The sequence below is a fragment of the Halichoerus grypus genome, chromosome 14, assembly GCF_964656455.1.
Source record: "Halichoerus grypus chromosome 14, mHalGry1.hap1.1, whole genome shotgun sequence".
Lineage (NCBI taxonomy): Eukaryota > Metazoa > Chordata > Mammalia > Carnivora > Phocidae > Halichoerus > Halichoerus grypus.
The window spans coordinates 59,169,870-59,185,568 of NC_135725.1; the positions used below are offsets into that span (position 1 = coordinate 59,169,870).

General features: G+C 44.1%; 1 protein-coding gene across 1 annotated transcript; it reads left to right on the forward strand.

Moving 5' to 3' along the window:
* The first annotated feature begins 3,426 nt into the window (after positions 1 to 3,426).
* LOC118528691 (olfactory receptor 13C7-like) lies at positions 3,427 to 4,371 on the forward strand. Its single transcript, XM_036081203.2, has one exon. The coding sequence runs from the start codon at positions 3,427 to 3,429 to the stop codon at positions 4,369 to 4,371; it is 945 nt and encodes a 314-aa protein (XP_035937096.1).
* Positions 4,372 to 15,699: the final 11,328 nt, after the last annotated feature.

Genomic DNA, 15,699 nt, shown 5'->3' on the forward strand with positions numbered 1-15,699 from the left:
AAGAAGTAGTTTCTATGGTTGAGGAGGTTATGGCCTATTGGATTTGTTATATTTGAGATAATGATGAGACGTTGATATTAATAAGAGTTGCCATTAGGGCGCCTGGGTGGCTCAGTTGGTTAAGCAACTGCCTTCGGCTCGGGTCATGATCCTGGAGTCCTGGGATCGAGTCCCGCATCGGGCTCCCTGCTCAGCGGGGAGTCTGCTTCTCCCTCTGACCCTCCCCCCCCTCATGCTCTCTCTATCTCATTCTCTCTCTCAAATAAATAAATAAAATCTTAAAAAAAAAATAAAGAGTTGCCATTAATTTATAACTGTTTCCTAAATCTTGTCTTACCTAATGCTCCTCGAGATCCCTTGAGGTAAGTATGAGGGATACTTGGATGTGAGCAGGTGGAGGGACCCTCCATCACTGGGCTCCAGCCTTGTATTCATGATGTCTGACACCTTTGACCTCTGCCCTCGAACTGCTGGGAGCCTGTCCCTCCTTCACTCTTGGTTTCCTCAGGCCAAGGGGACGTTATGGGGTTCGTGGGGGCACAGCAGTGCAGGTGGGCCTTGTGGCACTGCAATGTCAATCTGAGGGGCTCCTGCCGGCCCCTCTGTGGCAAAGCTCTGTGTCCCCCACCTCTAGGGCTCTACCACATGGGAGACTCAACCACTCTGGCCTTACTCCAGCTGAGACTAATTGCCCCCTACTTTTTTCCCTCTGACTCGTCTTCAGCTTACCATGGCTCTGGCTTCTTCTCAGGCCTAACTGCCTGTCTTACCGTGGTTTCTCCTTCCTCCCCTTCCTTCCTTACACCAGCTGCTGACTACATCCTGGTGTTCGAGTTCAAGCTCCTGAGAGACAGATCTAAAGGGTTTGGTTAGTCATCATCTAGTATAGGCCACCAGAGAGCTCACACGTTAACTTCCCCTTGAACAGGAGTCCACCGGTCTAGTCAGCTGAGTCCTGTGGCCCGAGTGCTTCATGGTATAAAGCATGGAAACAATTTGAGGGGAAGGAGAGCATGCATATATCCAGTGAGTGAGTCTTGCTGGAATGAAGCAGCGAATCAGGCAACTATTGTTTAGATAATCCAGCATTCAGACTTCAGAAATTACACACTTGTGTCCCCACTGCGTGCTTGCTGCCTGAGGGGTTGGCCAATTTCAAGCAACCAACAAAGTCACTGAATGGGCGCTGGGAAGGAATGTACACAGTGGTAAGTGAGCTCCAGCACATGATGGACTTTGGGTCGTCTCCCCGGGGAAGTCTGACCCCTGCCTCCCTCTGGGCTCTCCCAAAACCTGGGCATTCTCTTTCCCAGCCTACTGCCCTTCCTCCCTTGGTCATTTCTTTTCATATTCCTCTCTTGCCACTAGAGGGCGCAATCCAGAAGGCGGAGACCCTGGTTCCTCCGCATATCCGCCCATCTCCGCCTTAGGTGCAGTACCCACTCAGTGATTGTTGGCGGAGTAAAGGAACGTACCCATTCTCTGGACCCACCCCTGTTCTTGGCCACATTCTATCACCTAAACCTATGAAAGAGGTTTCAGAGCACATGCACGGATGACAGGAAGCTGAAAAGACAGTGATTTAAATGAACGCTGGGTGAGGATTGAGGAAGAACGCAGCAGGTTGCTTCAAGGGGCCTAATCCAATGAGTTGAAAATTTAGAGGGAAAGTGTAAGTCTTCCACTCAGGGGGCTCAGTCAGTTAAGTGTCTGTCTTTGGCTCAGGTCATGATCTCAGGGTCCTGGGACTGAGCCCCACATCAGGGGCTCCCTCCTCAGGGGGAGTCTGCTTCTCCCTCTGCCCCTCCCCACTGCTCACGTGCTCTCCCTCCCTCTCTTTGTCTCTCTCTAATAAAGAAATAAAATCTTTAAAAAAAATCTTCCACTCAGGCTCCTAAAACCACTGCATAAGCGCAGACTTAGGGTGATGGGGCTTGGCCACAGCACAGGAGAAAAGATTTGGGAGTCAGGCTGAGTGCTGGGATCATTGCCCAGCAGGGTGTTGGACTCTCTTAACAGGAGTATGATGGTCAGAGGGAAGAAGGGAGACAGGGAAGAAGGAAGGAGGGATGGGAGGGAGAAAGCAAGCAGGCAGCAAACTTCCTCCAGTGCCTTCAGCATAATTGGATCTTGGGGATGTTATCCCAGAAGGATACAAAGTTTCTAAACTGAGTACCACTCACTTTCCAAACTTTAAATGACTTCAGGGACTAAATTGGTCCCGAAGAACACACTAGAATTTAAATTATCTTCTAAAGGTGATGGCCAGTCCTTTGGAGATTGTGCCCTGAGCACAGGAGGCAGGTGGAGGGTAGAGGACCGGCTGGACCCTTCACCTCCCTCGTCACATGTTCTGAGCCCTCACCCTGGCACTTCAGACCCAGTGTTGCTATTTCTGACATGTGGCCTCTTCCCAACCCTTAGGAAACAAACAGATCGCTTGTGTTCACCATGCTTCTGATCCAGGTAAGTTCAGATTTTGATCATATCAAAATTTTCGTTAGCAAGTTACATTTCAGTCATCAGACTTGATTGTAATGGAGTAGAGGCTCAGGAAGGGGAGAAGCCCCTTCATTGGTATGGTGTTATTCTCACGGAGTCATATAGACCCAGCAAACTGCAAATGTCTCTGAGAGAGATCATCTGGCCTCATCCCACCTCGTACAGAAGGGACAGGGCTTGCCCAGGACCACACAGCTCATAGTCACTTGCACACATGCAGTTGTCCCTTCTTGATTAAAACCGGGGATGGGGGTGGGAGGCTCTTTCTTTTTTTGTAGTTAAGAATCCAAAGTTCAGTAATAATAATGAGCCGTGTTTCTGGATCTAGTGATGATGGCATAAAGGGAACATTTTCTTCACATGATCCAGGTTCTTGGGAGAGGACTGGCCAACTCAGTTTAGTTAGAGGCCCTTCACAGTGAGCGTTGCACTTCAAAACCTGCCCCCCACCTTCAGGAAGCTGTGTGTATGCTTCTTAGCCTCTCAGTAGCTACCTCCAGATGCTGTAAATGCCTCAGTTGACTCATAGCCTCAAATGCTGGACTTCTCTGAATTCCAGATTCCCAGAATTCCAGATTCCCAGAATTCCATGATTCCCAGAATCGTGACCCTATGATTCGTTACTGTCTTATAACCTCACCAATGCTTTATGCAGACGTTTTATGTCATTGTCTACTTTTTTAAATTGTCATATGCAGGACAGTTAGTCCAATTTAATTCTTCATTCTTACTAGAAGCAGAAGTTAAATATTATTCTCTACTACATTTTTCCTAGAATCCTATAGAGATGACCAAATTGTCAGAGCTATTCTCCAGTTGCTCAGCAGGGTGGGGATTTTTGCCCTGTTGCCCAGGCCCTTTTGGAGTCAGAGAGTGCTGAAATTGATAGCAGAGAGTTCCTGCAGGTGACAGAGCGGATGCACCATGGACAGGTCCAATCAGACCTCCCCTGTGGTGGGGTTCATTCTCCTGGGACTCTCAGCCCACACAAGGCTGGAGAAAACGTTCTTTGTGCTCATCCTACTGATGTACCTGGTGATCTTGCTGGGCAATGGGGTCCTCATCCTGGTGACCATCCTTGACTCCCGCCTGCACACACCCATGTACTTCTTCCTGGGGAACCTCTCCTTCCTGGACATCTGCTACACAACCTCCTCAGTCCCCCTCATTCTTGACAGCTTCCTGACCCCCAGAAAAACCATACCCTTCTCAGCCTGTGCCATGCAGATGTTTCTCTCCTTTGCCATGGGAGCCACAGAGTGTGTGCTTCTGGGCATGATGGCATTTGATCGCTATGTGGCCATCTGTAACCCCCTTAGGTATCCTGTGGTCATGAGCAAGGCTGCCTACGTGCCCATGGCTGTCAGCTCCTGGGCAGCTGGTATCACCAACTCTGTAGTTCAGACATCGCAGGCTATGAGAGTGCCCTTCTGTGGGGACAATGTCATCAACCACTTCACCTGTGAGATCCTGGCTGTCCTGAAGCTGGCCTGTGCTGACATCTCCATCAATGTGATCAGCATGGTCGTGGCTAATGTGATCTTCCTGGGGGCCCCAGTTTTGTTCATTTTTGTCTCCTATGTGTTCATCATTGCTACCATCCTGAGGATCCCTTCAACTGAGGGGAGGAAAAAGGCCTTTTCCACCTGCTCTGCCCACCTCACAGTGGTGGTCGTCTTCTATGGGACCATCCTTTTCATGTATGGAAAGCCCAAATCCAAGGACCCCCAGGGAGCAGACAAGCAGGACCTTTCAGAGAAGCTCACCTCTCTCTTCTATGGGGTGGTGACCCCCATGCTCAACCCCATCATCTACAGCCTCAGGAACAAGGATGTGAAGGCTGCTATGAAGAACCTGGTACATCAATAACACCTAACTGAGTGACTATCAGTGATTTCCAGGCTGCCAGAATGCAAGACCTCCAAACTCCTCATTGTATTCATGGGGAAATGGTAACCCAAAGTAGAGAAGGAAATTTTCTAAGGTCCATGCTGTAGACCATGGGACTAAGACTAAAAAGTAAACTGCTTCTCTATCTATTCACCCACCCATTGTTCCATAGTTAATGGAAGCTTCTATGACCCTAGAAGGAAAGAGCCTTCACATTTCTAGAAATGTTGGCTAGTTGTTGGCTTTGTGCACAACCACAGTGACATCATATCATAGCAATTTTATGCTAGCGAAATCTTAGATTCTCTGCCACCAGAAGCTGGTACATGTCCGTGAAGCCTCATTGGTGTGTGCAAAATTAAGAGACAAACACAGAATCTGGTTTTAGTAGAACTGGGCTCTTGGAATATACTGTGAGGCCCCATATAGAACTGCTAATCACTGTACAAGCTTCAGGATTTTCCTAGAGGCCTGCGTTCAGAAAAATGTCATCTATACCATCACAGCATATTGGCTGATAGCACCATGGCAAGAATTCACCTTAAGTCTTAGCGCCAGGAGAAGAGGGCTCTTACCTTGAGTGTGGAACACTCTGAGGAAGCACAGAGAGATGTTTGTGCTCTCCTCCCCATATCCCAGCTCCAGTCACGCACTAATACAGCACTGCATGGCTGAAAGGCAGCAACTCTCAATCTTTTGTTCCCCACACAAGCTACGTGACTCACAGCGTCAAACACTCCCATGTGGGTGCCCAGACAATAAGGAAATCCAGAAAATATTTTGGGGAAAGCAAAGGGTTATAATAATCCTCAGTTGCACAGCTATCACCAGCCATTAGTAAGAGTTGGTTATGGCACAGGTGTGATGCGTGATGGGCTGGGGGGCCTGCAGGTTTGGACTCTTGGAGAGCAGCCATAACAGCTTGGAGGTTGGAGGTCATATTGGGTGAGAGACCTTTGCACAAAAGAGAGAATTCTACTCAACCTGGTTTAAGAATAATATGGATTTATCCAAAAGTAGGGCCAACCTCAGGCAAAGTTAATCAGACTCTAGCTCCTTTGCTCTGAGATTCTCTTGACTCTTCACTCTTCCAAGTGTCAGGTTTGTTCTCAGGCTGACTCTTCTCGTGGTCACAAGATGGCTGCCATTGTCCCAGACCTGCAGTTTCCCCATTCACTTACGCAATAGAAACCACTGGTTCCTGCAACCAGAGAACAAGTGTCCTGAGGTTTGCTCTGACTGGACCCATCAATGCAAACAGCAAACCAATCACAGTGGCAGGTGAGATAAGGGTATGCAGATTGACTTAGACCAGCAGGACCCTCCTCTGAAACAGAAGATGGGGTCAGTCTAACCTAAGTCTACAGCTGCTATCCAGAGGAAAATCTGGAGTTGTGAGTAAGAAAGTGATAGAGGGGCAATGGACCCCGGAAGGGCAGCCAACAAATGTCTACCATTTTCTGGGCCCTACGTGAGGCTTCCTGCCTCTGGGAAATCCCTAGGAGGGTAAAGTGCCTCTTTTTTAAGATCTTATTATTTTTTATTAGAGAGAGAGTGCATGAGCGGGAGGAGGGGCAGAGGGAAAGGGAGAGGGGAAGCAGACTCCCCGCTGAGCTCAGAGCCCCAGGAGAAGCTGGATCTCACAACCCTTGAGATCACCACCTGAGCCCAAACCAAGAGTTGGACGCTTAACCAACTGAGCCACCCCGGTGCCCCTAGAATGTCTCTTATTGAATATGGAGGCAGAATATTCCCAGCCTGGTCAGAGGCGGCTCAATGCCAGACTTAATTTGATTAAAGATAACAAATACAGAATATTCCTTGTACATCTGAATTTTTGTCCTAGATTCAAACCTGTTCCTGGGTTGTTTGTATCATGTCTCAACTCTACAGCTGAGAAGTCCTCTTGATGGTTTGCCTTCCGAGGTGAATCTTACTCCTCCTTGGCTTTGTAATTTTATAATTTTTCTACTTTTAGGTTTCCTTTGCCCCATTTTCTCACCTGTCCAGTTTTAACTTTTTGGCCTTGGGTGTAGTTTTGGGTTATGTCAGTCCTTTGTGGGATGATGCCAGGCATATATTATGAGACCAACAAGTGAACAAAGCAACAAGCAAGGAAATGAATAAACAAACAAAACCCAAATGAACTAATGACAAAACACGGCGGTGGGAGGGGCAGTGGTGGGACTGTGGGCGACGTAGCTCCTCACAGCTCCTTCTCTGGGCCTTGCTGTCTCTCCCCTGCTCTACCTAAGTTTGGCACTGGATGCCCTCGAGGTCCTTTCCAGGTTGACTTTCCAAGGTGGTGATTCTAACCCCAGGCCATAGGCATGAGACTAGGATGGTGAAAATGAGACTTTGTAAAAGTCACCTTCCAGTATCACGGTCCCTAGGGCATCCTTGTCCTGTGCTGCTTCCTCAACTCCCAGTCCCCTTGACTTCTTATATGTGTTACATGATACAGGAGATGGTGATTATAATTATTTCCACATCTGTACTTAGATTTACCTGAATACAAGGCTCTATGAGCAGATCTCAGGTCCTTTGTCATGGATACCCCCGAAGGTATGTCCGTGCTATCTGGCAATTGCACTTGAAAGATTCTGCTCGTTCCCAGATTCTGGGTGGTGGTAGAGGTTCCTTTCATGTAGGATTGCATATAAAATACCAAAACTATCTGCAAAGATTAGGACTTCTTGTGGGCTTTCTAGCAGGAGAGAGGAAAGAGTACACCAATCTCTACTGAACTTCTCTTTGGGCCTGGGGACAGTGAGCAGGGGTCAGAACATCCCTCCTTGGAAAGCTGTAAAATGAGGATCCTACTCTCGTTGAATTGACCACAATCCGACCCTCCTCACCAGCAGAGGTGAGCGGGGCTACGGGCAAATAGAGGAAAGTGGGTTACCCCAGGAGAAGTTGGGCAAGGGGACACAGGGAGGGGCTGGGGCTATCTGTTGCTGTCTCTACATTTTCCTTTGTTTCGTTGTGTTAACATCGTGCTTAGAGCAAGTCTTACTAATAGTGAATAAGAGGGGTGGAGTTGAGCTTTATTACAGCCCTTTGCTCCCGCACCCCATTTAAAAAATTTTCTTTAGAGTCTGGAAACACCAGTGTTCTGGCTCCATCAGCCTCAGCTCTACTAAAACTTCTGCTCATGAATTCTAGGTGATTTCCCTAGTCAACCCAAATGAATTCTTAGGGGGAAAAAAAGGAGAAAAAATTTACTTGAGCCTACGCAAGTAAATCTTTGTTCCTCTAACTAAAAGAGCAAAACTAAACAGATTGAGATGAAAGTTCACTGAAGAGTCGCTGGCTCACAGCTGGTACTAGCCACAGACTCAGGAACCATTAAGATTCCCAGGGGATCCTTTGAGGACCAGGGCTGGTTCTGCTTGCTCCCAATTAAGACTGATGCTCTGTTCCCCTGGGAGTTAAGTCCAGGAACCTGAGTATTGTGGAAAGTCCATTAGTATTCCAAATTGAATGATTACAACAGCTGCTTCTTGCACTCCCCAGGAAAACAAGAGAGCAGTTCAAAGAGCAACTGGGTAGGGGAGAATGGGGAGGGGGACATGCGGGCTGCTCCAGTCAGCACAGACTGGGGCTGAGCCATCCTGCCACGTCCCTCCAGAAGTACTGTGAGCCCAGGCCAGGGAGCCAGAGACCTACCCTTCCAGTAGCTGTTTGCTACTGTTGAGTTTCTTTCCCTCTCTGAGCCTCAATTTCTTTGTCTGTGAAATGGGAGCATATCCCCCCATTCCTGTCAATAAACAATGCATGGGAAGACACCTAGGAGAGCCCAGAAGGGAGGGATTCATGGCTCACACCCCACAACCTGTCACTCATTGATTAGGGGTCCCCTCTGGGTTCCCCCCTCCACAGTTCATGAGCTATGGCTCCAAACTGCTAATGCCACTTGGGGCACAGATTTGAAGGAGCCTCTGGTGGCCGATCTGTGACCCTGGCTACCCGTGCCTCTGCACGCCCGCCACCTGGTGGCCATTTCTGCCAGCCTCGGAGATCCGTCCTTCTTGAATCTCAGCGTGCTCAAGAGTCACCTGGGGATGTTGTGGAAACGCCGATCTGGATTCAGTGAGTCTGAGGTGGGACCCGAGACCCTGCATCTCTGACAAGTTCCTAGGGGATGCCTATGTTGCTGCTCTGCAGGCCACACTGAGCAGCAAGCCCTAGAAGCCTTGGGAGCAGGACTGAGGGACTGAAGGAAGAGGCAGGGAAACAACTCCTGCGTGGAAGGCTCCTGCATGTGCCAGGTCCGTTGGCATCAGACACCCGGTCTGGTCTCTCCAGTTTCTAGGGCAGCAGTTTGCCCTGTCCCCTCACTTCTCTATGGATCTAAGGATTGTTGATTGATCAGTTCGTTCAGCTTCTTACTTGTCAGTAGAGTGTTGACTACCTAGCTTCTTACATATTAGACCAGAAACTAGCCATTCCCATTTCCAATAGCTCCAAAGTGCAGTCAAGCGCAAATACAATATGCGGTCAGGGGCACCCAGGTGGCTCAGTCGGTTAAGCATCTGCCTTCAGCTCAGGTCATGATCCCGGGGTCCTGGGATCGAGCTCCGCGTCAGGCTCCCTGCTCCGCGGGAAGCCTGCTTCTCCCTCTCCCTCTGCCTCTCCCTCTCCCTCTGCCTCTCCTCCCTGCTCGTGCGCTCTCTCTCTCTCAAATAAGTAAATCTTTTTTAAAAATAAAATAAAATGTGGTCAGGTGCAGAATAAGAGGCATAATTGTAGCAGAGAAAGAAATACATATCAAATTTTGCAGAAAACACAATTATTATAGTTCCAAAAATTAACCAGAAAGCTATTAGCAGTAATATGAGTTCAGAAAAGTTAAGGAGATAGAAATAACTTCTCAAAAATCAATTGTATTCCTACATACCATCAATATACAAAAGGAAAAAAACATGAATAATATGCTAGTTACAGTGGCAACAAGTAAGTGTTCAATAATTGGAAACAAACTTAATTGCAGGCATGAGAGAGTTAAGAAAAAAAAAATTATAAGAGTGTTTTGGGAGCACAGGGGAAGGCAGAGTGATTGACCAGGAGTCACTCTCGGGAGAAGCAAGGGAGAAGAACAATAAAAATGACCTTAATTTCTAGGGTAGAAGCTCTCAAACTGTATCAAACAGAAGACCTTCTCTAATATGAGCTCTACCTCCAAATATTTCAATTTCCTTATGTCAGAGGTAAGGCCAATAGAAAAGCTGGGCTCAGGGCTCAGAAACATAATTATTTAGTGTTTTTAAATCCTTCCAAGACTCCACTGAGCTACATAAGTTGCTGTGAAGAACAATTGAACAACACAAAGATCTTTTCAAGGGAACAATGTTAGATTCTTCCTACCAGATTTGAACTTACTACAAGGTAGCAATTACTGAACTACATACCATTGCTTTTTAAAGTTTTGTAACATCAGTGGTATCAGACACCAGAAGATCCCAACTATAAGAATTAAATACACATATGTCAGGTCGAAATTCAAAGCATGAAGAAAAAAAATCACTTTTTAATAGTGGGCAGCCACAACTTTCAATTGAATGAAGGTTTGCCTGTGATCCCCACGTTACACCGTACGTTGCCGCACACTACTGAAGGACTGGAATTCAACATAAAATACCATCGTGATGACAAAAAGCTAAAAAAGAACAGAATAACATATTTATTCCAGCTGTGGAAGGGGGTGTGATTCATTATTTTGGAAGAGAGAAGGTATCGGAATTAAAATGGACAAGTTCAAACATACATTGTACAAAACTCCTGAATAATAAAGTCTGATCAAACAAGTATCAAACTACTGCCAAATGGAAGTTTGTCAGACTCCACAAGTATTTCTTTAAAGTATATATATCCCAAATAACTTTTAATAGGTAGTAAAACAATGGACACATGTAAACTTGCGATGTTTTGAGTTTTTTACACACTAGGGGCCCCTAGTGTGTAACGTTAGCATGCGTGCCATTGAGTTGACTTCCTTTTGCATAGACCTCAGAATAAATCTCTTCCTGCCATCTCTGTGCATTTGTTTTATCTTCTTTAAACGTGTCCTTGATTATAAAAAGTGTAGTTCTGCACCGATCTTTTCTTTAATCTAGGCTGATGCACATCCGCTCATGTATATATAATTACACCAGGAAGTACACATAAGCACTGTTCTCAATTAAGTGTCGGGCAAGGGTCAGATTCATCTGCTTGGTGCATGTTCTCATCATGGTGTAATAGCCGATTGCACAATAACAAATGAACATATAACTGGTCACACAGTAATAATGTCACATTATAAATAGTAATGGGATTAACCATAAATTTGGGGTGTTACTTCTCTGACTACATTTATGGTAAGGAATTGAACAGTTATCCAATCTTATTAGTGAACCACTATTTTTTTCTGATTTTTAATGTCAAGCTAGCATTTTTTAAATTAATAAACTTTTTCTTTTAGAGCAGTTTCAAGTTCACAGCGAAACTGGGCAGAAAGTACAGACAGTTCCCATATAGCCCCATTTCCGCACATATACCATCCCCCTCATTATCGACATCCCCTCCCCCCAGAGTGATTATCTTTGTTAGAACCAATGAACCTACACTGACCGTCATCACCCAGAGTCCATAATTTACATTAGTATTTACTCTTGGTGGTGTACAGTCTGTGGGTTTGGACAAATGTATAATGACTATAGTTTTGTGCAAAATCCCTTCACTGCCCTAAAAAGCCTCCATGCTCTGTTTCTTCATCCCTCCCTCCCTCCCCACTAACCCCTGGAAACCCCTCGTCTTTTTACTTTTCCAGAATGTCATATAGTTGGAATCATACAGTATATAACCTTTTCAGATTGGCTTCTTTCACTTAATAACATGCTTTTAAACTTCCTCCATGTCTTTTCATAGCTTGATAGCTCATTTCTTTGTAGTGCTGAACAATATTCCACAGTCTGGATGTACCACGGCTTATTTATCCACTTATCTACTGAAGGGCATCTTGGTTGTTTCCAAGTTTTGGCAATTATGAAGAAAGCTGCTATAAATATCCATGTGTGGATTTTGGTGTGGACATAAATTTTCACAAATCGATACTGAAACAAAAATTTCTCAGTACTTCTTCTTCAAGGTACCATCTTGATTTAAATAAAAAGTGGTTTGAGATTGCAAGGTGAGCTATTTCAGAAACCATGACCCTTTGCAAACTACTCATCTGTACGAATGAGAATTTTCTCTACAGCAGGCAACCAAAACAAAATACCAAAATAAATTGGAGGCTGAAACTGGTGCGAAGGCAGTTATCATCCATAATTCCAGATTTCAAGTTTTTGTGTTCATCAAAATCTCATTATCTTTGAATTCTAGTTCATTATCTTTGAACCAAGTAATTGTTATAAATTTAAACTTATAAGAGAAATGTAGCAATAAAACACAGCTTTCCCCCTCCTTTTTTACATAGCAGGACTCTACAAGATTTTGTTGGAAAAAAGTTTCCACTGCTAAAAAGTAAAAATAATATTTTTTAAGTTTGAAAACTACTGAAATACACAGACAAAGAAAGTAGAGAATGGGGCCAATTTCATTCTCACAGTCTCATGTTTTTATTTATTTTTATTTAGATTCCAGTTAATGAACATACAGGGCAATATTGGTTTCAGGTGTAGAATTTAGGGATTCAGATAGAATTTAGTGATTCATCACTTACGTATAACACCCAGTGCTCATAACAAGTGCCCTCCTTAATACCCATCACCCATCTAGCCCATCCCCCGTCCACCTCCCTCCAGTAACCCTTAGTTTGTTCTCTATTGTGAAGAGTCTCTTATGGTTTGTTTCCCTCTCTCCTTTTTTTCTTTTGCCCCTTCCCATATGCTCATCTGTTTTCTTAAATTCCACATATGAGTGAAATCATACGGTATTTGCCTTTCTCTGATGGACTTACTCACTTAGCATAATACAGTCTAGCTCCATCCACGTCATTGCAAACAGCAAGATTTTTTTTTTGATGGCTGAGTAATATTCATTTATCCATTCATCAGTCGATGGACATTTGGGCTCTCTCCATCATTTGGCAGGCTCATGTCTTTAGAGGACTCATCATCGGCTGGCAGGTATTCTACCAGCATCACAGATTAAGGGTCACAGTGCTGAATTGTATAATGTGTCGGTACTGGGTGCCTTGGGGTAGGGCTTCTCTTCCTCCTGTGAGATCTCAACTCAGAGGCCGATGGGGAGGGCAGATACACACAGATTCTGCTTTCAGGCACAAGGATCACCTTTGTTTTACGAAGCCATACTCCCAGTTCTTAAATCAGCAGTGAACATGATAACAGGTAGAAAATGTCTTCTCTGGCTGGACCATTGCTTCTAAGCTAGTTGTCTCTGCAAGTCCCTCTCCTGTTAAGTGGCTAAAACTTAATTTCAGTCCATTCAGTGGGATCTCAGCTTTGTGGAGGCCTCTCCTCAAGCCCCTCCCTAGCTTTCAGAGGCCTATATAGGGCCAGACCCGCCAGTGGGGACTGGAAAAGAAGGCAGGACATCTGGTCCTCAGTTGTCATCATCAATTCCTGTTGACACTTGCACTCTCGTGTGGTATCCGGTTGTAGAGATCATGCAAACAATAGGCACGGCCTCTGCAGGCTCTCAGTGCTCTCTCACCTCCTGCTTGCCCCCCTCAAATGGCATAGCAAGCGCTCAGCTTCTCTTCGATGGCCCTGCAAGCGGAGACCAGGGAACAAGGCACGCGTGCAGCCATTTCTCTTCTACACTCACATCACGCGAGTGCAGGGGAATTTTATGACGTATGGCACTTCCCTGAACTCCAGGGGGGCAGGACTGTGTCTCTCAGAGTATTCTTCCACGTCTGTTGTTCATATGCCCTCAGCCTTTGGGGCTAGATTCTGATATCTCAGAAGCTTTTACTCTGATGACCACCGTCTCTGCCTGGAATTTCAAAGGTGTATTTTTAAAACCAAAAAGTTAGGAATTGTCTTCTTTGTCTACTGTTCTACTCTAGTAATCATCTCTGAAGAAATGAATGCCTTACCCTCGTGTTTTAGTTCTAATGAAGGAATTATAAGAAATAAGAATATATTTTATATGTAAGAAATATATTAATATTTTAAAAATTGGCCCATTATATACATATGAAGACAGAGATCATCAAATCTTTTTTTTTTTAAGATTTATTTATTTATTTTGGGGGGAAGGGACAGAGGGAGAGAGAAAGAGAGAATCTCAAGCAGCCTCCCCCACTAAGCACAAAGCCTGACAAGGGGCTCAATCTCAAAACCCTGAGATCACAATCTGAGCCGAAACCAAGATTCAGATGCCCAAGTGACTGAGCCACCCAAGTGCCCCCACATATCATCAAGTCTTAAAGAATTCAAAACGAACCTCTTTCTTTTCAAGATAGATTGATTCATGATAGTAAAATGTGTTTAAGCTAGACAAATCCAGAAAAATTATTTTCATTAAAGAGTAACTTCAGAAATTTACTATGCATAAATTCCTGAAAACAAAGTATGGGATCCTAGCTAATTAAAATCAACAAAACCTGCTATGTTCTTAATCAAAAATTTTCTCTCCTCCAGATACCAGAGAGAAATGTGGATCTATATCAATGAATGAAGAGCATCCAAAGTGCTTAACATGTGGGTAAATATAAAAGACATTATTTCTTGCTTTATAATCCCTGGTTTAAATAACTGGCTATTTAAAGCAAAATAATAATACTGTGTGGAAGCAAAGTGTATGACAACATTAGCACAAAAATAAGAAGGGGGAAAATGGAATATTGTTGTCATGTTCTTACATTTTACATGAAGTGGTAATTATTATTTGAAGATAGGCTGTAATAAGTTAAAATGTTCACTATAAACCCTAGAGCACCTACTGAAAAGTAAAATAAAGAGGTAGAATTACTAAGCCAATAGAGAAGATAAAATGAAATCATAAAAACAACACTCCAAACACTCTATTATTCCAGAAGAATGTAGGAAAAGAGAAAAAATGGGAAAATGGAAAAAAGAACAAATGGAGCAAATAGAAAACAAATAGCAAGATGGTAGATTTAAACTCAGCCACATCAATAATTATATTAAATCTAAATGACCCTCTAGAGGGTATTATGCTAAGCGAAGTAAGTCAGTCAGAAAAAGACAAATACCATATGATTTCACTCATATGTGGAATTTAAGAAACAAAACAGATGAACATAGGGGAAGGGAAGGAAAAAGAAAATATAAAAACAGAGAGCAAGGCAAACCATAAGAGACTCTTAACTATAGGAAACAAACTGAGGGTTGCTGGAGGGGAGGGCTGTAGGGGGATGGGGTGATGGACATTAAAGAGGGCACTTGTAATGAGCACTGGGTGTTACATGCAACTGATGAATTACTAAACTCTACCCCTGAAACGAATAATACACTATATGTTAACTAAATTGAATTTAAATTTAAAAATTTTAAAAAATAAAATAAATTACATGACTCCTCCAATTAAAAGACAGATATTGTCAGATTAAATTAAAAAAAAAAAAGCAACCAACCATATGATTTCTACAAGAAACCTACTTTAAATATAAAGAAACAGATGAATTAAACATGAAAGGATGGTGAAATTATACCACACAAACAGGAATCAAAAGATTTTATGGGTTTTATTTATCTAAAATACAGAAAGATGTTTTGAGCTCAGGACAAAATTATTGGTAACATTTGTTAAAAGATTTTATTTATTTAACACAGAGAGAGAGAGAGAACACAAGAAAGGGGAGCGAGCGGCAGGCAGAGGGAGATCAGCGGGGGGCCCGATGCCAGGCTCAGTCCCAGGACCCCAGGATCATGACCTGAGCCAAAGGCAGATGCTTAACCGACTGAGCCACCCAGGCGCCCTATTGGTAACATTTTAAAAGTGCCATACAGGTCTCTAAGTGTTAACCTTTCTTTAGAATGAAAGATAATTACAACAGCACCGTGGAATGGAACTATGTAAGTCCCAAGTGAACCACATGTGTAATTTTAAGTTTTCTAACAGCCACGTGAAAAAGAGTAAAAAGAATAGTGGTGGATATTCATAAATTTGTCAAAACCCATAGAATGTATAACACCAAGAATCACCCCTCATGTAAACTCTGGACTTGGGGTGACAATAATGAGTCAGTGTAGGTTCATTGATTGTAACAAATGTGCCACTCAGAGCAGGATGTTGATAGCAGAAGAGCCTGTGCCTATGTTGGTGTGGGGGGTATATGCAAAATCTCTATACTTGCTGCTCAATTTTGCTGCGAACTGAAAACTGCACAAA

Bases quoted from the DNA above. Each gene is read 5' to 3' on its own strand.
- LOC118528691 (XM_036081203.2), top strand. From the start codon at position 3,427: ATGGACAGGTCCAATCAGACCTCCCCTGTGGTGGGGTTCATTCTCCTG.